The following is a 22,193-nucleotide window of genomic DNA, read 5'->3' on the forward strand; positions in this document are numbered from 1 at the left end:
CCCAATACACTGTCAAGCTTTGCCAAAGCTTAGGAACAAACTGAATTATAATGCCACTAATCCCACTAATATAATACATGTTTTACACAGAGGAAAACCTAGAAGATTTCTCACCAAAGTTTGACAGTGATATCCCCAGGGAGTAGGATAACTTGGTGATTTTCACTTTCTCTGATATGCAGAAATTTCTCTTTTAGTATACATTTGAATTTGTATGGGAGTCAGGGAGAATATTTCAGTTTTTAAATATTGTAAAATTAAGCCCAAAACTCAGTAAATTTCAGATTTTTAAAAACCAAAATGTTAATTAAAACTCAACACTATACTTTCTTCTATAAGACACAGCTTCACATTTTGATAGCACTGAATCTTTCTTAAATTGTTTCTGAAAGGGATGTCTTGAGTGGAGTAGACAGATATGTAAAACTAAGACAAAAGGCGCAGGCTAGAATAAAAAGAAGTGCAAAATCAAGTGCAAGCACTGGGTACCTGTCACAGTTATGCTTCAGCCACACCGGAAACCCACATTGCCATAGCATCCTTGGGTCTTAGACAAAGTTCGGGCAGATCTTGTTCCTTGAACATCAATTTGCCCTTGAGAAAGGTCAAAGGCTTCAGAGCAAGTCTAAAGAAGGAGTTTCTGATCTAAAGAACTTTCAAGAATGTTTGGGCAAAGGCAGCGTCTGCAAGAGGATCCAGTCCATCTGGGCAGTTGCCTCAGGCAGGGAGAGTATGCAGAGAAGCTGTTCGGGTGGGTAGTTCCAGTGGGTCTGAGGCCCCAAGGGGCTTCCTGGGCCAAGCATGCCACTGGCTGTGTTTTGCTTAGGTGAGGGATGGGGTGCTGGGGAGGCAGGAACTCCAGCAATAACAACAGAGAAAGGAAGTGCAGAAGGAAGCGCCCAAAGCCTCCATGCTCCTCCTCACCACCCCCTCCCCCAGCCCAAAGCAGAGGGGGAAGTGCAGAGACTCAAGTAAAAAGAGCAGGCTTCACAGGCCTCATGATGGTGCCTGGCTACCTTCTTCAGGAGACTGGTGATGAGTTCAAACTCGGGGGAGATTGTAAAAGTTATCCTTGGAAAAGTAGGTCCTTATTTCCCATGCTTATTAATTTGGCTTATTTACCAAATTCATCTTAATAGAATACAAAAACGAACAAAATTCTGAGGTGATTTTTCTAGACAATAGAAGGTCCTGCACTCTCCCCATTCCTCATGGGCTTCAGTCCTCCCTGCACTGAGGCTCCAGGCTCAAGACCAGCTGCCAGTGGGCCAGGCCCCTCTCCTCCTGGACCCTTCACCTCCTGCCCAGCCCCATTCTGCTTTGTCTGTACTTCCTCATCCTCTTCCACCCCCTATACCCACGCCTGAATATCTCTCACCTTCTTCAAAGGCTTTCTCCTCCTGAGTGCAAATTCTTCCAAACTTCAGAAAGCAAATGAACACCAATGGAGAATTTCTAAAGGACACCTGGGGCTCCCGCTCTGGACATCAGCCCCTACTTCCACCACCCCTCTCTCTCTGTGTAAATGGAGAATCAAGGTCTAGGAAACCTCCCCACGTTGGTATTGCAAGCAGGAGTTGCTGTTATGTGCACATGTGCCTTTATTTCAGGAGATGGGACAATGATATTCATCAGATCAGCAGACTGTGAAGACCCCTGCTTCCCAAAAAGCATAAAGCACTCTTCATTAGGGAGGAGGGAGCGAATACAGAGCCCCTGACTCCAAGACTACTGATCACTCCTACTCTGAAAAGAAGTGCAGGACAGACCATTCTCACCAGGGCCCAGGCAGGGAAGTCAGAGCCACATTACCACCCCCTCCTTCACTGACAGCCAGCAAGGAAATGTGACTTCAGTCCTACAACCGCAAGAAAGAGAATTCTGCCAACAAGCTCTATGTGAGTTTGGAGGAGAACCTCAAACTCAAGATAAGAACACAGCTTTGTGAGACCTTGAACAGAGAACCCACATACACCTTGCTTGGATTTCTCAATAAGGAACTGTAAGCAAATAATTGATGCTGTCTTAAGCCATTAAGTTGGTGGTAATTTCTTATGTGGTAATATAAAACTACACACAGGCTTAACTGTGCAACACACAAGCACATAACATTTTCTCCAACGGAATGAATCTATGAACTGTCAGGCACACTAGTTGCAGGAAGTAAAATCTTTCCCGATTTTTTTTTGTATTTTTTATTTTGTGATTTTTATGTGATACAATTAAATTTTAATTCCACTATATTTCATTCATTTGACAAAATTAATCTAGCGCCTACAACATACCAGTATTGGCTGTACATACTGAGGATACAGCTTTGAACAAAACAGTCCAGAGCTCCTGAGCTCATGTTCCTTACTTTGTAGAGGCTTTACATGAGTGAGATGGAGCCACTGGAGCATTTTAAGTGAAGAAAGGACACATCCTGACTCGCATTAGCAGGATCCATGACCTCTGTGAGGGGAACAGTCTGTGCACTGCAGCAGCAGTGCCACAATTCAGAAGTGAGAGAGCGGTGGAGACTTCAGGAGAAGAGTGCCTAAGGGGTGAGAGAGACAGAGAGAAAGGCTGGAGAAGCAGGGGTGAGGAAAAGGAGCAGAGGAAAAGAATTCTAAAGCAGTGGAATTCTCAGATTTAAATATGTTATTTCACATATTTTTAATAAATATATCTACATGGCCAATCAGGCTATTCTGATTGCACTCTGTGTGAGCTTCCTAAAAACTACTGGCTCCTTACCTTAATCAGTTCAAACAAAATAATAATACCAAGTGTCCTGGTGAAAAATGCGCATCGCTTAGAAGATAGTAATTCTTAAAAACAGGCAATGCATGAGCACTGGAACAGGCCCATTTGATCAACACTTGCTAATTCGAGGTGATTAAAGTTTGCACTCTCTCCTTGTTGAAATATACAGTAACAAATTGTGTTATCATGTGCTTCTTTGTACTGAGGATATGTGGGGTCTCACACAGGCAAACTCAGGGCTATGGAATGAAGATCATTTTAAAATACAGTCACAAAACGGTCACAGATATACTGCCTGGGAAAGTAAAACTCAGGACCTTTGTGAGTCCGACTGCAGTGCTGTGCAGACACATTCCTGTACAAGGCGTCAAAATCACTGCTTTTACAGATTAGATTCCTGATGTTCGGGGGTTTTAAGTTTGTCTTACCCACTGTAGTGAATAAAAAGGAAGTTGGTCTCTACGGGAATCTTTATCTGGTGTTTTCAGGCACAACTCCTCCACGTTTAAAGAGAAAACCCCTGTCCCTCCCTATCCATTCCCTGAGCAAACTCATTCTTTGGCATCAAGTTCCCTGGGGGTGAGTTTTCTTCTAGAAGAGTCCAGGGGGAGAGGTCAGGGATGGAAGGCAGAGTCCAGTTCAGCGAGAGTGATTCCAGGAAGAGGCGGAAAAGGGGCTGAGCCCAGCCTGGGGGTCTCTCCCGGTTTCCTCAGACAGCCCCTGGGCCAGGACTCAGTGAGACGGTGTGACAAAGAGCTCTCGGTGCAGGGGGAGAGGGGTCAGGGCAAGTCCCAAGTGCCAGAGCATGGTTCTCAGGGTCTCAACCCAGAGGGCTCTGTCTGGGGTGGGGAAGCCACACCTTAGGGATTCCCCATTGCCCAGAAATTTCACTTCTTCTCACAACCCTTCAGGTCCTTCCGCCTAGATATTCATCATGATGCCCCAGTTCTCATTCGCATTGCATGTCCGGTTTCTAAAGAAGCCAATCAGCTTCACTGCAGTTCCCTGTTACAAAGTCTGCACACACAGGCCTAGATTCAGATTCTCTCCAGACTCTGAGGAAACAGTCATGGCGCTCCGAACCCTCCTCCTACTGCTCTCGGGGACCCTAGCCCTGACCGAGACTTTGGCGGGTGAGTGCGGCGTCGGGAGGAAACGGCCTCTGCGGGGCACGGAGCGAGGGGACCTCGCGGCGGGGGCGCAGGACCCCCGGGGAAGTCGCGTCTCCGCCGCCTCGGGCCCAGGCTCCCTCCCCAGTCTCTCGCTGTCGCCTCTCACCCACTCGGGTCTCCCGCAGCCCCTTTTCTGTCTGACGACCCCTCCCCTTCCTTCCCTCCCGGCCCCTTCAACCTCGGACCCGGGGACCCGCGCCAGGAGGAAGGTCGGGCCAGGTCTCAACCCCTCCCCGCCCCCAGGCTCCCACTCCATGAGGTATTTCCACACCGCCGTGTCCCGGCCCGGCCGCGGGGAGCCCCGGTACCTCGAAGTCGGCTACGTGGACGACACGCAGTTCGTGCGGTTCGACAGCGACGCCGCGAGTCCGAGGATGGAGCCGCGGGCGCCGTGGGTGCAGCAGGAGGGGCCGGAGTATTGGGAAGAAGAGACACGGCGCGCCAAGGACCTCATACAGAATTTTCGAAGGAACTTGCTGACCCTGAGGGACTACTACAACCAGAGCGAAGCCGGTGAATGACCCCGGGCCCAGGTCGCAGATCATGAATCTCCCCATCTGCCACTGACCAGCCAGGGCCCCCCTAAGTCTCAATTGTCTGCTGTTGAGTTGGAAACTGGCTCTGACCAATCACCACCCATCGGTGAGGGGCGGGGGCCGGGTTAAGTGGGCGTGGCTGACCGCGGGGGCGGGGCCAGGATCTCACGCTTTCCAGTTGACCTATGGCTGCGAGGTGGGATCGCACGGGCCGCTCCTCCGCGGGTACTGGCAGTACGCCTACGACGGCGCCGATTACATCGCCCTGAAAGAGGACCTGCGCTCCTGGACCGCGGCGGACGCGGCGGCTCAGATCACCCGGCGCAAGTGGGAGGCGTCCCTTGCACATGAGCGCTTCAGGGGGTACCTGGAGGGCACGTGCGTGAAGTGGCTTCGCAGATACTTGGAGAATGGAAAGGAGATGCTGCAGCGCACAGGTATAAGGGGCGCTTCCGTGCTTCCCAGATCTCTTCACAGGCTGGGGCTGCGCTCCCACAGGGAGAGGACGAAGATGGAGTAGATGCCAGAATACGACCCCTCCCGTGAGTCAAGAGAGGGGATTCCGCCTTGAGTGTTCAGATCCTGTACTAGAGAGTGACTAGTGCCGATGGTCAGTCCTTCTCTGAGGAACTATTAAGGGATCCAGTCTCTCTAGGGATAGATGGGGAGACCATCTCTGCAATAACCAATCGGCAGCACCCCTTGACTCTCTGTCAGCAGCTTTGAGAACTGTGGGGGACTTTCTCTCAACCTTGTTCTCTGCCCCACACCTATGTGTGTGAGATTTTCTGAGTCACTCCACTTCCACCCAGATCAGGACCAGAAATTCCCTTTCCTCCATCAGACAGCTGGAGTCTCCTACCTTGTTGTCTCACCCTCTTCCTAGAACTATCCAAACAATAGGAAATTATCCCAGAAGCCTGTGTCTAGTCTGGTGTCTGGGTTTTGTGCTCCCTTTGCCCACCCTAATTGTCCCATCCATTCTCAGGATAGTCACATGAGTGCTGCTTTAGTGGCCCATGAAGGATGCAAAGTTCCTGAATTTTCTCACCCTTCTCCTTAGAGTCCCCAAAGACGCATGTGACCCGCCACCCCATCTCTGACCATGAGGTCACCCTGAGGTGCTGGGCCCTGGGCTTCTACCCTGCGGAGATCACCCTGACCTGGCAGCGTGATGGGGAGGACCTAACCCAGGACACGGAGCTTGTGGAGACCAGGCCTGCAGGGGACGGGACCTTCCAGAAGTGGGCGGCCGTGGTTGTGCCTTCTGGAGAGGAGCAGAGATACACGTGCCATGTGCAGCACCAGGGACTCCCTGAGCCTGTCACCCTGAGATGGAGTAAGGAGGGAGCTGTGGGCTCAGAGCCTCTTCTCAGGGAACTCAGGAGCCCTTCTGGAAACCTTCAGCAGGGTCAGGGCTGAGGCCTGGGGTCAGGGCCTTCACCTTCCCTTCGCTTCCCAGAGCCGCCTCTTGAGTCCACCATCCTCATTGTGGGAGTCATTGCTGGCCTGGGTCTCCTTGTCGCTGTGGTGGCTGGAGCTGTGATGTGGAGGAAGAAGCGCTCAGGTAGGGAAGGGGTTTGCTCTGAGTGTTTTTGTCCCGCTGGGAGGCTTCTAGCTCCAGGGAGAGGTTTGCCCTGCCTTGTTAATGGGAAGTCCCATCCACACACTTGTTTACCCAGTCTGGTGCCCTGTTTGCTAACACGTACTCTTTGGTAAAGCACATGTGAAAATTCAGGACAAGTTTATCACCATGATGGATCTGGTGATGGACCCCTGACTCCTAGCAGTCACAGGACAGAGGGGAAGGTCACTGCTGAGCACAGACTTCCACGAGGGCACTTGTTCCACTCCTCACACATGTTCTTTCCTCTTCCTGATCCTGCCCTGGGTCCGTAGTCACAGTTCTGTAAACTCCCCAGGGGTCTAGGACTAGGGTGTTCCTTTAGGAACTTATGGCCCTGCCTCCTCCGTGGCTTCTCACAGGATGTTTTCTTCCCACAGGTGGAAAAGGAGGGAGCTACACTCAGGCTGCGTAAGTGTGGAAGGGGGAGGTTGATCCCTGAGACCCTTGTAATAGTGCAGACAGGAGCCCATGGGGGAGCTCACCCACCCCATAGTTCCTCCTTTAGTCTCGTGTCCCCTGGGCTCTGACCATGTCCTGTTTTGTTCTATCCCAGGCGGTGACAGTGCCCTGAGCACAGATGTGTCTCTCGCGGATCCTAAAGGTGAGACCTTGGAGAGCCTGGGAGAGCAGTTGGGGCAGAAGGAACACAGGTGGGTTATGGGGATTCTTTGGTTGGGACATTTGGAAGATGTGGTGGGCTGTTCAGAATGTCACCACCTACAGCCACTGACCTGAATTTGTTCATGATTCTTGTCTTCTATAGTGTGAGACAGCTGCCTTGTGGCGACTGAGTGATGCAAGATTTGTTCATGCCTCCCCCTCCCCAATTGTGACTTCGGGAATCTCTGACCTCGCTTTCTGCAAATGGCATCTGAATGTGTCTGCGTTCCTGTTAGCGTAATGTGAGGAGGTGGAGAGACTGCCCCCCCCGCCCCACCCACCAAGACCTCGTCCCCACACTGACATTTCCTGTTTTCCCATCTACTCTCCTTTTCCAGCAGAGGTGGGCTGAGATGTCTCCAGCCTTGTCTTAACTTCACATTGCACTGAGCTGCAATGTCTTCCATTTTGAAAATGAGAATCTGACTATAAATTTGTTTTTTCAAATTCTTGCCATGAGGGATTGATTGTTGGGTTAATTAAAGGAGAAGATTCCTAAAATTGGAGAAAGGAAATGAACAAAAGCACTGAGAACCTTCCAGAATCCATGTTTGCTGTGCTGAGTCTGTTGCAGGCAGGGACAGGAAAAGACTGTGTGGAGCCAAGCATGGACAGGGCCTGTGTCCAGTCAGTGCTCTCTGCATCATGGATTTTGATGTGGTCACTCCTCGGCTGGGTCATCTCTCTGCTCTTTTGTCCTTGTCCCTTCAATAGAACCTTGTCCCACCAGGACCTGTGATCACAGGGACTGGGACATCACCTGGGCCTTGTCCTGTCTCCAAGATGGTGGACAGCAGGGCCTTCATGGGGCTGGGTCAGCCTAGGCTCAGGCCTAGGTCCCCAGCCCTCGGGCCTCAATTTGTGAATTTAACTTTTTTCTTGTTTCATTTGAGGATTATGCCTTTTCTTCTCGTTGCAAGTTCTGGTCTCATTCTCCTTTGGGTGTCCCCATCTCTGACAGCAGCAGGAGTCGTTTTGGCTGTCATTGTCCCCACAGTGCTCAGGGCAGGCCCTGCAAACAGGAGTCCCTCTGGTATGGAGAGATGAATTTTCAGAGTCAGCGACTTCTTGTCCTCCTTCTTAGGCTTTTCCCTGGATTGCTTTTTCCATCCTCTCCCTCAACCTTTTAAAAGAAATTAAATTCTGGAATTAGCAGACAATTTCTTGTCTAGAGTTCCTTGTCTTTGATGAATTCTTATCATGGTTCTATCCTTCTCTGCTCACCTACTGTCTCTCCCTGCCCTTCGCTCTAGTAATTCTAGTTCTGGCTCCAGTCCAAACTCGAGGATTTATATTTATATTTAGATGAAAAGTAGGACCCATCAGTTGAGGATTGTTCTTTCTTTTTCTTTCTTTGTGCCCGTTTTATTTATTAAATAATTTATTATTACAGAAGCAATACCTGTGCATTCTGGAAAATTTAAAAATACAGAAAAAAAAATATAACAATAAAAACCACATTCCTACCACTATTAATACCTTGCTGTATCCCTCCAAGTGATTTTCTTACATGTAAGAATTTTTTTACCAAAATGTGATCACATTATATGTACTGCTTCATGATCTCCTTTTTTTCAGTCAGTAATCTCCACTTTGCTGTTTCAGCAAATTTTCATCCCTTTTATTTATTTATTTTTTCTTATTATTTTATTGAGGTCATATTGATTTACAACATCATGTAATTTCACATGTACATTATTATCTATCAGTTTCTGTATAGACTACCTCGTGCTCGCCATCAATAGTCTAGTTTTTATCCATCAACATACATATGTGCCCCTTTACCCCTTTTGCCTAACCCCCCAACCCCCTCCCCCTCTGGTAACCACCCACTAATCTATTCTCTTTATCCATATGTTTGTTTATCTTCCACATATGGGTGCATTCATAGGGTGTTGGTCTTTCTCTGTCTGGCTTATGTCACTTAACGTAATAACCTCAGGGTCCATCCATGTTGTTGCAAATGGGACGATTTTGTCTTCTTTTGTGGCTGAGGAGCATTCTACTGTACATGTATACTGCATCTTCTTCATCTATTCATCAGTTGATGGGCATTTGAGTGGCTTCCACATCTTGGCTATTATGAATAATGCTGCAATGAATATAGGAGTGCATAGATCTCTTTGTATTGTTGATTTCCTGTTCTTTGGATAAGTACCTAGTAGTTGGATAACTGAATCCTATGGTATTTTTATTTTTTTATTTTTTTGAGAAATCTCCATACTGTTTTCCATAGTAGCTGCACAAGTTTGCATTCCCACCAGCAGTGTATGAGGGTTCCTTTTTCTCCACATCCTTTCCAACACTTACTATTTCTTGCCTTGTTAATTATAGCCATTCTGACAGGTGTGAGGTGATATCTCATTGCAGTTTTGATTTGCATTTCCCTAATGATTAGTGATGTTGAAAATCTTTTCATGTGTCTGTTGGCCATCTCTATATCTTCACTGGAAAAATGTCTCTTCATATCCTTTGCCCATTTTTTGATTGGATTTTTTTTGTTGTTGAGTTGTATGAGTTCTTTATATCTTTTGGAAATTAATTCCTTGTTGGATATATGATTTGCAAATATTTTCTCTCAGTTGGTGAGTTGTCTTTTCATTTTGTTCATGGTTTCCTTTTTTACAGAAACTTTTTAATCTGATGAAGTCCAATTTGTTTATCTTTTCTTTTGTTTCCTGTGCCTAAGTAGACATGGTATTCAAAAAGAATGCTGCTAAGATCAATGTTAAAGAGTGTAGTGCCTATATTTTCTTCTAGGAGTTTTATGGCTTCAAGTATTACACTCAAATCTTTAATCCGTTTTGAGTTAATTTTTGTGGATGGTGCAAGAAAATGATCTACTTTCATTCTTTTGCGTGTGGCTGTCCAGTTTTCCCAATACCATTTATTGAAGAGACTTTCCTTTCTCCTTTGTATGTTCTTGGCTCCTTTGTTGAAGATTAGCTATCTGTAGATGTGTGGTTTTGTTTCTGGGTTTTCAATTCTGTTCCATTGATCTGTGTGTCTGTTTTTGTGCCAGTACCATGCTGCTTTGATTACTATAGCTTTGTACTGTATTTTGAAGTCAGGAATTATAATGCCTCCAGCTTTGGTTGTTTTTCTGAGGATTGCTTTGGTTATTCAGGATCTTTTGTTGTTCCATATAAATTTTAGGATTCTTTGCTGTATTTCCATGAAGAATGTCCTTGGAATTCTGATTGGGATAGCATTGAATCTTTAGATTGCTTTAGGTAATATGTACATTAAACTATGTATATTTTTCCAATCCATTAGTATGGACTATCTTTCCATTTCTTTACATCATCATCAATTTCTTTCAATAATGTCTTATAGTTTTTATTGTATAGGTCTTTCACCTCCTTGGCTCAGTTTCTTCCTAGATATTTTATTCCTTTTGTTGCGATTATAAATAGGTTTGTATTCTTGAGTTCTCTTTCTGCTAGTTGTTGTTAATGTATAGAAATGCAACTGATTTCTGTAAGTTGATTTTTTACCGTGCAACTTTGCTATAGTTGTTGATTATTTCTTATAATTTTCTGGTGGGTTCTCTAGAATTTTCTGTATATAGAATCATATTGTCCACAAACAACAAGAGGTTTACTCCTTCCTTTCCAATTTGGATACCTTTTTTTTTACCTGCCTAATTTCTCTGGCCAAAAACTCCAGTACTATATTGAATAGGAGTGGCAAGAGTGGGCACCCTTGTCTTGTTCCTTTTCTCAGAGTGATGGCTTTCAGTTTTGCACTAACTATGAAGTTGGCTGTGGGTTTGTTATATATGGCTTTTACTATGTTGAGGTATTTTCCTTCTACACCTATTTTATTGAGGGTTTTTATCATAAATGGATGTTGAATCTTGTCAAATGCTTTCTCTGCATGTGTTGAGACAATCATGTGATTTTTATTCCTCATTTTGTTAATGTCATGTATCACATTGATTGATTTGCAGATGTTGAACATCCCTGTACCCCTGGTACAAATCCCAGCTGATCATGGTGTATGATCCTTTTAATGTTTTGATGTATTCGGTTTGCCAATATTTTGTTGAGGATTTTTGCATCTATGTTTATCAGTAATATTGGCCTGTGATTTTCCTTCTTTGTGATGTGTATGTCTAGTTTCAGTATTAGGGTAATGTTGGCCTCATAGAATGAGTTAGGAAGCATTCTGTCTTCTTCAATTTTTTGGAATAGTTTGAGAAGGATAGGTATTAAGTCGTCTTTGAATGTTTGTTGAATTCTCCAGAGAAGCCATCTGGTCCTGGGCTTTTGTTTCTGGGGAGATTTTTGATTACTGTTTCAATCTCTTTACTTGTGATTTGGCTATTCAGATTCTCTATTTCTTCTTGATTCAGTTTTGAGAAGTTTTGTGAGGCTAAGAATTTATCCATTGCTTCTAAGTTATCCAATTTGTTGGCATACAGTTTTTCACAGTATTCTTTTATAGTCTTTTGTATTTCTGTGGTGTCTGTTGTAATTTCTCCTCTTTCATTTTTAATTTTATTTATTTCAGCCTTCTCTCTTTTTTTCTTAGCAAGTTCTGGCTAAGGATTTGTCAATTTTGTTTATCTTCTCAAAGAACCAGATCTTAGTTTTGTTGATGCTTGCTATTGTTTTTTTAGTCTCTATTTCATTTATTTCTGCTCTAATTTTTATTATTTCTCTCCTTCTACTGACTTAGGCCTTGCCTGTTCTTCTTTTTCTAGTTCTGTTAGTGTAGTTTAAGATTAGTTCTTTGAGATTTTTCTTGTTTGTCCAGATAAGGCCTGTATTGCTATAAATTTCCCTTTCAGAACTGCTTTTACTGCATCCCATAGGAGTTGGTATGTTGTGTTTTCATTTTCATCTGTCTGCAAGTATTTTTTTTATTTCTCCATTGATCTCTTCATTGATCCCATGGTTGTTCAGTAGCATGTTTTTAGTCTCCACATAGATGTGACTTTCCTAGCTTTTTTCTTGTAGTAGATTTCTAGTTTCATAGCATTATGGTCAGAAAAGATGCTTAAAATGATTTCAGTCTTCTTAAATTTTGAAACATGCCTTGTTTCCTAACATATGGTCTATCTTTGAAAATGTTCCATGGGCATTTGAGAAGAATATGTATTCTCCTGTTTTGGATGGAATGCTCTATTAAGTCCATCTTGTCTAGTCTTTCATTTAAGGCTGATACCGGCCGTGATATTGGTTCCCCTAGATTAAATCCAGCATATATGGGGTTAAAACCAAAGCACTCTTTCCCTGCTTACTCCCTGGCTCCCTGGTTCCAGAATCCACTCTCCACTGTAGAGACACATGGCCAAGGACAGCCACCTGGGTTCTTTATCATCTCCTTCTCCTCCTTACAAGCAGTTCCCAAGGCTGAATGCAGGCTGGTGGGAAAGCTTTGACCAGCAAGGCCACTGACTCCCCCCTCTCTACAAGCAGCCACATTCCTCACAAACCTTTAAAACCCCTGGCCTCCCATCTTTTGGGGAGACGAGAAGAGATGAGACAAATTTGAGAGCTCATTCTCATCTCCTGGCTGATATCATCCAAAATAAAAACCCTTTCCAGTTTTTATTTGGCCCCTCTTGTGTGGTAGGTAGGGAACCTATGTTTGTAGGTGCTAAGAAGACTGTTGTTTCCTTGTTGACTTTCTGTTGGATGATCTATCCATTGATGTAAATGGAGTGTTGAGGTCCCCTACTATTATTGTGTGGCTTTCCATTTCTCCATTTTTGTCTGTTAGTAGCTCTTTTATATACCTTGGTGCTCCTGTGTTAGGTGCCTATATATTCATAAGTGTTATGTTCTTTTGGTGGAATGTCCCTTTTATCATTATATACAGCCCCTCTTTGTCTCTCATTGTCTTTTTTATCTTCAAGTCTGCTTTGTGTGATATGATTATGGCAACACCTGCTTTCTTTTGCTTGCCATTTGCTTAGAGAATTGTCTTCTATGCCTTCACTCTGAGCCTGTTTTTGTCTTTAGAGCTGAGGTGTATTTCCTGGAATCAGCATATTATTGGGTCATTTTTAAAAATCCATCCAGTTATTCTGTGTGTTTTGATTGGAGAATTCAATCCATTTACATTTAGAGTGATTTTTGATGTATGAGGGTTTAATACTGCCATTTAATCTCTTTTTTCAGTTGTTCTATATTTCTATTGTTTCTTTTCTCTTGTATTTCTAACTGCCATTTCAGTGTGGTGGTTCTCTGTGATGGATTTCTCACTTTTCTGTTTATTTTTGATTTCTGACTCTGCTCTGAATTTTTGTTTAGTGGTTACAAAGAGATTTGTATAAAAGATCTCATAGATCTTTTTTTTTTTTTTTCTTGGTGAGGAAGATTGGCCCTGAGCTAACATCTGTTCCAAATCTTCCTCGTTTTGCTTGAGGAAGATTGGCCCTGAGATAACATTTGTGCCTATCTTCTTCAATTTTCCATGTGAGTCGCTGCCACAGCATTGCTTGATGAGTGATGTAGGTAAACACCCAGGATCAGAACTTTGAACCTGGCCGCCAAACCGGAGCATGCCAAACTTAACCACTATATCACTGGGCTGGCCCCCGAGATAGTCCATTTTCCGATAGCTTGTTGTCTCCATTAGCTTAAGCAGGATCCATCCCTAACCTCTTCCCCTTATTAAGTTATTGTTGTCACAAATTGTTCTTTTCTATGTTGTGAGTTTGTGACTAATTTGAAGTGTTTATAGTTACTTTTGATGCTTTCCTTCTCTTTGTCTTTTGTATTATAATTAAGTGCTTACTAAACTATTCTCATATAGAGCTGCAATTTTCTGTTTCTGTCTCTTTATCTCCTTGCTCAGGGTTTTGTAAACCTTCCCTATTTAGTTTCAGATGGGAGGGCTCGTTTCAATGTTTCTTGTAAGGCAGGCTTAGTGGTGATGAACTCCCTCAGCTTTTGTTCATCTGAGAAAGCTTTTATTTCTTCATTGTATCTGAATAATAATAATCCAGTTTCACTGGATAATGTATCCTTGGCTGAAAGTTTTTGTCTTTGAGTATTTTGAATGTATAATTCCATTCTCTCCTATCCTGTATAGTTGCCGCTGAGAAATCCACTGAAAGCCTGATAGAGGTTCCTTTGTAGTTTATTTTCTTCTGCCTTGCTGTCTTTAACATCTTTTCTTTGTCATTGACTTTTGCTAGTTTTACCATTATATTCCTTGGAGAAGATCTTGCGTTGATGTAACTAGGAGTTCTATTAGCTTCTTTTACTTGTAATTCCACCTCGTTCCCCAGATTTTGGAAATTCTCAACTATTATTTGTTTGAACGTTCTCTCTCCTCCTTTCTTCCTCTCATATCCCTCTGGAATACCTATAATCCTTATGTTGCTTTTCCTAATTAAGTTATATTTCTCAGAAATTTCTTCATTTTTTAAAAATCTTAATTCTCTCTCCTCTTCCACCTGAAGCATGTCTTTATTTCTATCCTCTAAATCACTAATTCTTTCCTCCATAGCATCAGCTCTATTTTGTATGGATTCTAGATTATTTTTTATCTCATTAATTGTGTTCCTCATATCCAGAATTTCTGTTGTTGCTTTTTTTTTTAGAGTTCCAATCTCTTTGGTGAGGTATTTTTTCTGCTCAATAATTTTATCCTGAGCTCATTGAACTGTCTTAGTTTTCTTGTAACTCACTGAATTTCATGACAACTATTTTGAATTCTCTGTCATTTAGATTGTAAAGTTCTCTGACTTCAGGGTTGGTTTCTGGAGACTTGTCATTTTCCTTCTTGTCTGAAGTGTTAATGTGGTTCTTCATGGTGTTTGATGAATTCATCCTTTGCCAGCACATTTGTGGTAGTGTCAGGTCACAGATTCCACCTGCCTCTGCTGGAGGGGGAGACAGGAGCTGTATTTTCTGATCCCACCCCATCTGCTGGAAGTTGTGCTTGTAGGGCTCCTCTGCATTTACACACTTGCTGCAGCCACTTGGCAGGTCACATACACAAGCACAGGCAGGGCCTCTGTGTTCCACCAGTCGGTTGCTCTGATATGGTATCACTGTGCTCAGCAGGTGACCAACCGAGCTGGTGTGCTAACTGGGAGGGGAGGGATGCTTTCTTTCTCACTCAGACTGGCTCAGCTGAGCTGCTGTGCTTAGTGGGGGCTCTTTTGTGAGGGTTGAACAACACCACTTGGTAGGGAGCATTCCCACAGGCGGTGCTCCCATGGCATGGTGGGCACTCCTGTGGGCTTGGCTACCACTCCTAAAGCATTTTATGCAGGCTGAGCTGCCCCTCCCTCCCCTGACAGTCATGCTGGCCACTGTTGAGGATCCATGATCTTGATCACTACCACTGGAGACAGGGAGAGGTCTGCTCACCTAGTTTCACTGCTTCCCAGGGATCCAGTCCTCCTATCTTCAGACGTATGCAGTGTGGATCTCCCAGACATCCTATTGTGCTGTGTAGGGAATCTTCTGTTGGTTAATGAATGTCCATTTAGCTGTAACTTAGAGGGGAGAGACAAAGGGAACAACTCACTCTACCATGATGCTGACATCACTCTCCTCTGTTCTTTTTTGAAGAGAGAAATTAAATTGTGTGCTGTTGTGTGCAGAAGGGCTAGTGTCAGAAGTGGGGGCTATGGGGAGGAGGGGAGAGCAGCACTTGTGATAAAAGTACAGGTGGCATTGATGGCAATATGAATGGATGATGTGCTGTAGCTGCTACAAAACAGCATTTGATCTGAAGCTATGTGAATAAAGATACTGTCTCTAGAACAGGGAGCTGCTTTACACTAATCATTCATTCACCTGATATTTGTTGAGTGCTGGGTATATGACATACTACTTTTGCTTCTGGGGAACATCATTGAAGTAAAAACAGACAAATGTTGCTGGCCTTGTGGAGCATATGTTGTAGTTGGAAGAGACAGACTATGTACTATAAGCACAAGGATGTCCGGGGAAAGTTCTTTCCAGGAAAGGGAAGCTCCAGTGTGAATGCACTAAGGTGGGAGTTTTTCTGTGTATTCTTGCAAGAGGTAGGAGGCTGGTATGGCTGGAGCAGAGAGTAACTGAGATGAGGTTAGAGGTATGGCCAGACCATATAGGCAGTGAAGATACTGTGAGGGTTTGACTTTTCTGTGTGGGATGGGAAGTTGCCAAACAGCTTTGAGCAGAAGAGAGACATGGTATGACTTCTCTTTTAAAAGGATCACCCTGGCTGCTGTGCTAAGAACAGAATCCACAGGTGAAGGGTAAGTGAGGTAGCAGGGAAAACTAGAAAATTCATGGAGTGTTTTAGGCTAGAGATCTTGGTTGCTTTGCCTGGGGTGTGAGCAGTGGAAATAGTGGAAGTGATTGGTTCTGGATACATTTTGAAGATGGACTTATACATTTCCTACTTGATTAAATCTGGAGTATGGGAAGGAGGAGTCAAGGAGCATAACCAAAGTTTCGGACTGTGCAAGTAGAAAGATGGAGTTGCTATAGCAGATATCAGGGAGATTCTGGAAGAAGCATATTTGAGGAGGGAGCATCACAGGCGTTCAGTTTAAGAGATGTTTAATCTGAGATGTCCATTAGAAATGCAGATGAGGTTGTTGGGTAGTCAGTTGGACATATGAATCTATGATTTAGGACAAATATATGAGCTGGAAAAATAGATTTGGGAGGTCTAACTCTGCACCCAATTCCAATTTGTATTTTCTCCCACACTACCAAGAAATTCTCCAATACCAGTTGGGTGTCCTACAATTCAAATCAATTCTGACACTATCTACCTGGAGATAGCATCAGATCCCACAGGTTAAGGGTTCAGTCCTACAAGACTGCACACCTCTCTACAGCTTAGATGCCAATCACAAGTCCAGGTTGTCACCTGGGCTTCTGACCAACTGGCTGTAGATCAGAGGTTCTAACAACCTCCTTGAGTTAGGTTAATTTGCTAGAGCAGCTCACAGAACTCAGAGCAACACTTACTTACTAGATTACAAGTTTGTGAGAAAAGGATATGTCTCAGGAACAGCCAGATGGAAGGGATGCATAGGGCAAGGTATGGGGAAAAGGTGTGGGGCCTCCATGCCCTCTCCAGGTGTGCTGCTTTCTCTGAATCTCCATGTGTTCACCAATCTGGATGCTCTCTGAACTCTGTCCGTTTGGGTTTTCGTAGACGATTCCCAACAAAGGCATGATTGATTAAATCACATGCCATTGGTGATTGGGCTCTGTTTCCAGCCCCTCTCCCTTCCCAAATGGTCTTGGGGGTAGTGTGTAGGGGAGTGAAACTGAAAGTTCCAACCCTCTAATCATAGTGATGGTTTCCTGGGCAACCAAGTCTCATCCTTAGGTTACCTGGGGGCATTCTCAAAGTCACTCATTAACATAGCAAAGGACAGCTTCTTCCCTCTCAACACTTAGGAAATTCCAAGGGTTTTAGGAGCTCTGTACCTGGAATGGGGACTAATACCAAAGCTATATTTCTTATTATAAATCACATTATCACAGGAGGTGACACTACCTAAATTATGTTTAAATCCTTGAGAACAGGTGAGGTCACCAAAGGAGTGATTACAATAGAAGAGAAAGGAGCAAGGACTGAACCCTGGACCCCCCAGTGCTAAGGGATGTGATCAGACCCCACACCCAGAGCAGACTGTGCAGTTCTGACACTGCATCTAGAAGGCATGGAGACCACGGAGTCTTAAACTTTCCTGGGCACAGGAATCCCCTGAGCATCTCGTTAAGATTTAAGTGGTCTGGAGTAGAGCATGAAAGTCTGTATTTATAATGAGGTCACTGTTGGTGCACATTCTGCTTGTCTTCAGATCACACTTTTAATGTGAAGAACATCGATCAGGGATTCTGCTGATGCAAATAACCAATAACCAATCTATAGATAAGACAGATAAGGTGAGTTTTACTTGAGCCAAGCTGAGGACTAGCCCAGGAATGCAGTCTCCACAAGGGAAGAAAGTGTTTGGAGAAGCATGGTTTTCAGTACAGTTTTATATCTCTTTAGAACAAGGAACATACATCAAACGTGCCCAGGATACATATTCATCAAAGTTTCAAAGAGATATTTAGGTACAGATTAGCAGGTCAATGTGACCCTGATGTCTGGGAAAGGAAACTTACCTTCAGGAGTACTGGTACTAGGGTTGTAGGAAAGGAAGTATGCATCATGCATCCTTATCTTCAAAGAATGCATTCTTTTACTTTGAGATAATCTTTAATGCATCCTTATCTTTAACGGTTAAAGCAGATGTACAAGGTATGTTTGACAGGCCATAAGTCAGGCTTCTTTAGTTCGGGCCGAATCAAATTTAAACTAGAATAGCTATCTCATATACCTCAATACATGAAAATTTCTTATCAATTCCCCTATGGCTGTGCATCAGCCCCCATCTAGAGCTTGTTAAATAAGTGATTCTTGGGCCTTGAGCTCAATACTCTGAAATGGTAGGTCTGGGGAGAGGCCTGAGTATTTTTTAACAAGCCCACAAGCAATCCTGGTCTCAGCCAGATTTGGAACCACTGAGGTCAGTTATTAGAGAGGATCTACAGTGGGGAAAGGGTCTTAAATCCACATCATTAAATTAAAAAAGGAGGCCATTAGACAGGTGGTTCTAATGCCTTCGTGGCCTACATAAGAAAACCAAAGTCTAAGCCTGTAAATGCCTCAAGGTTACAAAATCAAAACGCTATGGACAACCAATCACAAGCAGCCCACTAGGCTTTAAGCTATAGTCAATCTCTACATAAGTCTTTCCCTCAGCTCCTATCTGCAGAGGACTCTTAACCACTTCCGGTTTAACACTGCCTGGTTCAAATCCATTTTTGCTCAAATAAACTCTTAAAATTTTTAATATGCCTCAGTTTATATTTTAACATTTAAATGTTGTTTTTTCCTGGGAAGGAAAAGGGAGGACATACATGGTCAATTATGAGACATGATGTTGGGAGATACATATCGTTTTCTCTACCAAGGGGTCTTGCCAAGTAAAAGACTCATGAAGTGGTTCTCAGATCAACATAAGGAAAATCTCTGAATGCTTGCTCTCTGAAACTATTCCCCAGGTGGATTTCTCATTCAGTTCTTGGTATAAACAATGGAATCCAAATTTTTCTAATTTAGACATAAAGATATATATGTGTGTGTGTGTATTGATATTGGGGGCTAATTTTATTTTAGGAAAAGCCACAGAACCAGGCTTGAGGCTACACAGCCAGAAATAAAACCATCAATCCCACCCTAGGTCAGGTCCCACATAGGAACCACTGCCCCTGCTGCTGGGCACAGATGTCATTGCTCACACCATTGACATTCCTAATGCTGAACACTGAAGCCTTGGGGCTAGGACTGCTGTCGCTGCTGCTCCTGGAAACTAGACATTGCTACTGCCACTCACACCACCCTTGTGGAAGTATATCTGTGTAGCTCTAGCCTTTCTCTGTCACCATGTCCTGAATCTGCCATGTAGTCATTTGACTGGTGGAGCTGAAGGCTCAACCCTGTTTCCAAGTGCAAATATGTTTGGAAAGTAAATTTTTCTCTTTTAGGGGGGAAGTGGTCTCTGCCTCCTACCAAGGCTTTTTAACTGTGGAATTCCTCTAATGTAGGAAAATGGTGCTGGTATTGAGACATGGTGTCAGGGGATGGAGAAAGAACTTAAAAAGTCAGTTCCTGGAACATTGATCTGACACTAGAACTTGAACTAATATAATGTAGGCATTTAGGTTCTGTTGGATGAACTAGTGAATAATAAATGGCATCTTTCAACTTATTCCCTTGATAGTCCATTATAGGGTCCAGCTTTTGGCTATTCCAGTTTATACTCACAAATAAGTGGAGTAGAATCATGGGCTGGTGAAGTGATTACTCAAAACATCTTCTCCCTGTGTTTGTTTCTTACTAGATTTTAAACATCCTGTGTGCACACTGACATATAAGTTTTTATGCTTCCTTGTTCTTGGATATATTTCTAGGGAAAGAATCTCTAGCATTTATCAGTTTTTATGTGATCACTCCAAAAGACTAAAGAAGAAATTCCTAGTTGCTTAGTTTAGAGGCAGTGCTACTCAAAGTGTGGTCTACAAACAGCTGGTCAGCTAACTATTTTTAGTAGACCTGATAGCACAATATAAATCTTTATATTTTGCTTGTCTTTTGCCGTGGGACAAGGTAAGGTATAGGTTTACCTGTTTATTCTCATTTTCAAGTTCTCATTGTGACCTGGTAACAAACAGTGTACAGTCCATCACTGGGTCATAGACTACAAGTAGTGTTGGTTTAGATGAACTTGCATCCTAGCACCTGCTCTGGTCAGGTAAATAGTAGTTATTATTAAGTAGTTAATGGTGGTTCCATTTTCAGTAATGAGGTTTTAAGGCTGTCTCATCCACTGAAAATAATAGAATATAAAAAGCATCCAAAAGTATAGAAGAATAAACAAGAGAATGATCGTGTAGGGTAAAATATAAATGTAAGCTGGAATTCAGAGGAACATTGCCTTTATTTTGAGGGCATTTGCCAAATCTGGAAAATCTTACCTTTGGTTTTCTTGGGTTCACAAGCTGTAGTAGACAAGAGATGATGTCTAGAGCTTGTTCATGTGGGGAATATAATAGGAAACATCCTCAGTCTCCCCAATCTGGGAACTTAAGATCTGTATTCTTAGACTAATGTGAAACAAAAGAAAATCTGCTTCATCCACCAATATAAAATTATTCTAAGGATATTTGGCTGTGAGCCAGCAAAACAAGGAGCAAACAACTGTTTTTAGAATTTGTAAGCATCAGCCAGTTCTCCTATGGATTTCTGGCCCAAATCACTTTACTATTGTAGGTCAAAATAACCTAAAATCGCTTAAAACAAGATAAGAACAGTAAATCTTAAAAGCATTAAGAGGGGGAAAAAATACACATTACTGCAATAAAGGTAAGAATGACACCAGTTTTTGCACTGGAAACGTGAGGAAATAGAGACACAACATCTTTAAAGTACTGTATGGAAAACATGGTCAAATTAGAATTCTATTCCCAGTGAAAATATCTTTCAAAAGTGAAGGAAAAATGAAGACTTTTCTTTGACATACAAAATTTAACAGAATTTATAACCAGAAGATAAGCACTACAATAAATGTTTAAGTCCCTTCAGGCAAGAGGAAAATTATACTGGATAAGAATATGAAATAAAGAGCAACAGAAGTGGTAACTACATGTGCATCTATATACTATTTTTTTTATTGCTATTTAAATCTCTTTAAAAGATAATTGTGGGGTAGACCCAGTGGTATAGTGGTTAAGTTCACGCACTCTGCTTCATTGGCCCAGTGCTTGCAGATTCAGATCCTGGGTATGAACCTGTGCACTGCTCATCAAGCCATGCTGTGGAGGCATCCCACATACAAAGTAGAGGAAGATTGGCACAGATGTTAGCTGGCCAATCTTCCTCACCAAAAAAAATATATATATAATCGTGACGTCATTGAAAATGGTGGAGTAAGGAACACCAAAAAACAATTCCTCTGCTAAAGCTACTATTAACTTGGCAAAAACTGTCAGATTCAAGGTTTTCTTCTTTTTTTTTAAAGATTGGCACCTGAGCTAACATCTGTTACCAATCTTCTTTTTCTTTTATTCTTTTCTTCTTCTTCTCCCTAAAGCCCCCAGTACATAGTTGTATATCCTAGTTGCAGGTCTTTCTAGTTGTGCTATGTAGGATGCTGCCTCAGATGGTTTGATGAGTGGTGCTGTGTCTGTGCTGAGGATTTGAACCAGCAAAACCATGGGCTACCAACAAGGAGTGTGCTCACTTAACCACTCGGCCATGGGGCTGGCCCTAGAGTCAAGGTTTTCTGAACTCTAGAATCCAACTTTTAAAACCCTACAACAACCAGAGGAGTGTTTAATGAAGAAAGAAGCTGCTAAATTTCAGTAAGAGAAAACTGTGACATTTTTACCTACCCACCTACCATCCCCACGCCCCAGCTCTGAGAAGGCTGTGGAAAAGGTGGCCCACATTCCTGGTGCAAGCCTCTTGATGTCAAAGGGAGGCAACATGAACTTTGTTCTAAAAGAATTTTGGTTGTGTGTTTTGACCTGTCTGGTGGCTCCTTTTGGATTGCCTCAAAGGTTTGCCTTTGTTTCACCCTCCTCAGCACTTTCTTAGGGGTTTAACAGCCTTCATAACAGCACTGTTGAATGCATTTAAAGAACACTATTTTCAGCCACCTGGGGCAAGGTATAATAGAAGGGGCAAGCAGCAGATAAACCAGAAAGCCCAGAAAGGCAGAGGGTTGGGAAGGGGATACATGGGGGAATAAGGGCTTTGTAAAGCTCCCACATATATCAAAGAATCTAGAAGGCCACACATGCCAAGGACCAGAAATATGCTCTGAAAAGACCTGAGATGACCTTAGCTTTTACCTCAGCTGATCTTTTAGATCTACACAATCAGGAAATGAAGCCTAAGGCAGAGTTGTAAACAGCC

General features: G+C 43.3%; 1 protein-coding gene and 1 long non-coding RNA gene across 5 annotated transcripts in view; one reads left to right on the forward strand and one right to left on the reverse strand.

The window, feature by feature from the left end:
* Positions 1–3,585: 3,585 nt before the first annotated feature.
* On the forward strand, positions 3,586–7,190 carry LOC100054114 (class I histocompatibility antigen, Gogo-B*0102 alpha chain). Of its 4 annotated transcripts, none has more exons than XM_005603708.4 (8): positions 3,588–3,881; positions 4,164–4,433; positions 4,618–4,893; positions 5,520–5,795; positions 5,919–6,023; positions 6,461–6,491; positions 6,637–6,684; positions 6,847–7,190. In XM_005603708.4, exons 1-7 carry the CDS (start codon positions 3,683–3,685, stop codon positions 6,641–6,643), a joined length of 1,164 nt encoding a protein of 387 aa, XP_005603765.2. In that variant the 5' UTR covers positions 3,588–3,682; the 3' UTR covers positions 6,644–6,684; positions 6,847–7,190. The 4 variants fall into 4 exon arrangements, 3 of the variants coding, with proteins under 3 accessions (XP_005603763.2, XP_005603765.2, XP_023479994.2); XR_002801980.2 differs by having other exon boundaries at positions 3,589–3,881; positions 6,637–6,733; XM_005603706.4 differs by lacking the exon at positions 6,461–6,491 and having other exon boundaries at positions 3,586–3,881; positions 6,637–6,733.
* Positions 7,191–7,274: 84 nt separating this feature from the next.
* The window catches only part of LOC106782293 (uncharacterized), a 35,007-nt gene continuing 20,088 nt past the window's right edge, over positions 7,275–22,193 (reverse strand). The window contains exons 2-3 of the long non-coding RNA XR_001379259.3: positions 15,080–15,207; positions 7,275–7,866 (exon numbers count right to left, since the gene is read on the reverse strand). This is a non-coding gene — a long non-coding RNA (uncharacterized lncRNA). The remainder of the gene's footprint in view (positions 7,867–15,079; positions 15,208–22,193) is intronic.

Source organism: Equus caballus, chromosome 20 (assembly GCF_041296265.1).
Source record: "Equus caballus isolate H_3958 breed thoroughbred chromosome 20, TB-T2T, whole genome shotgun sequence".
NCBI lineage: Eukaryota > Metazoa > Chordata > Mammalia > Perissodactyla > Equidae > Equus > Equus caballus.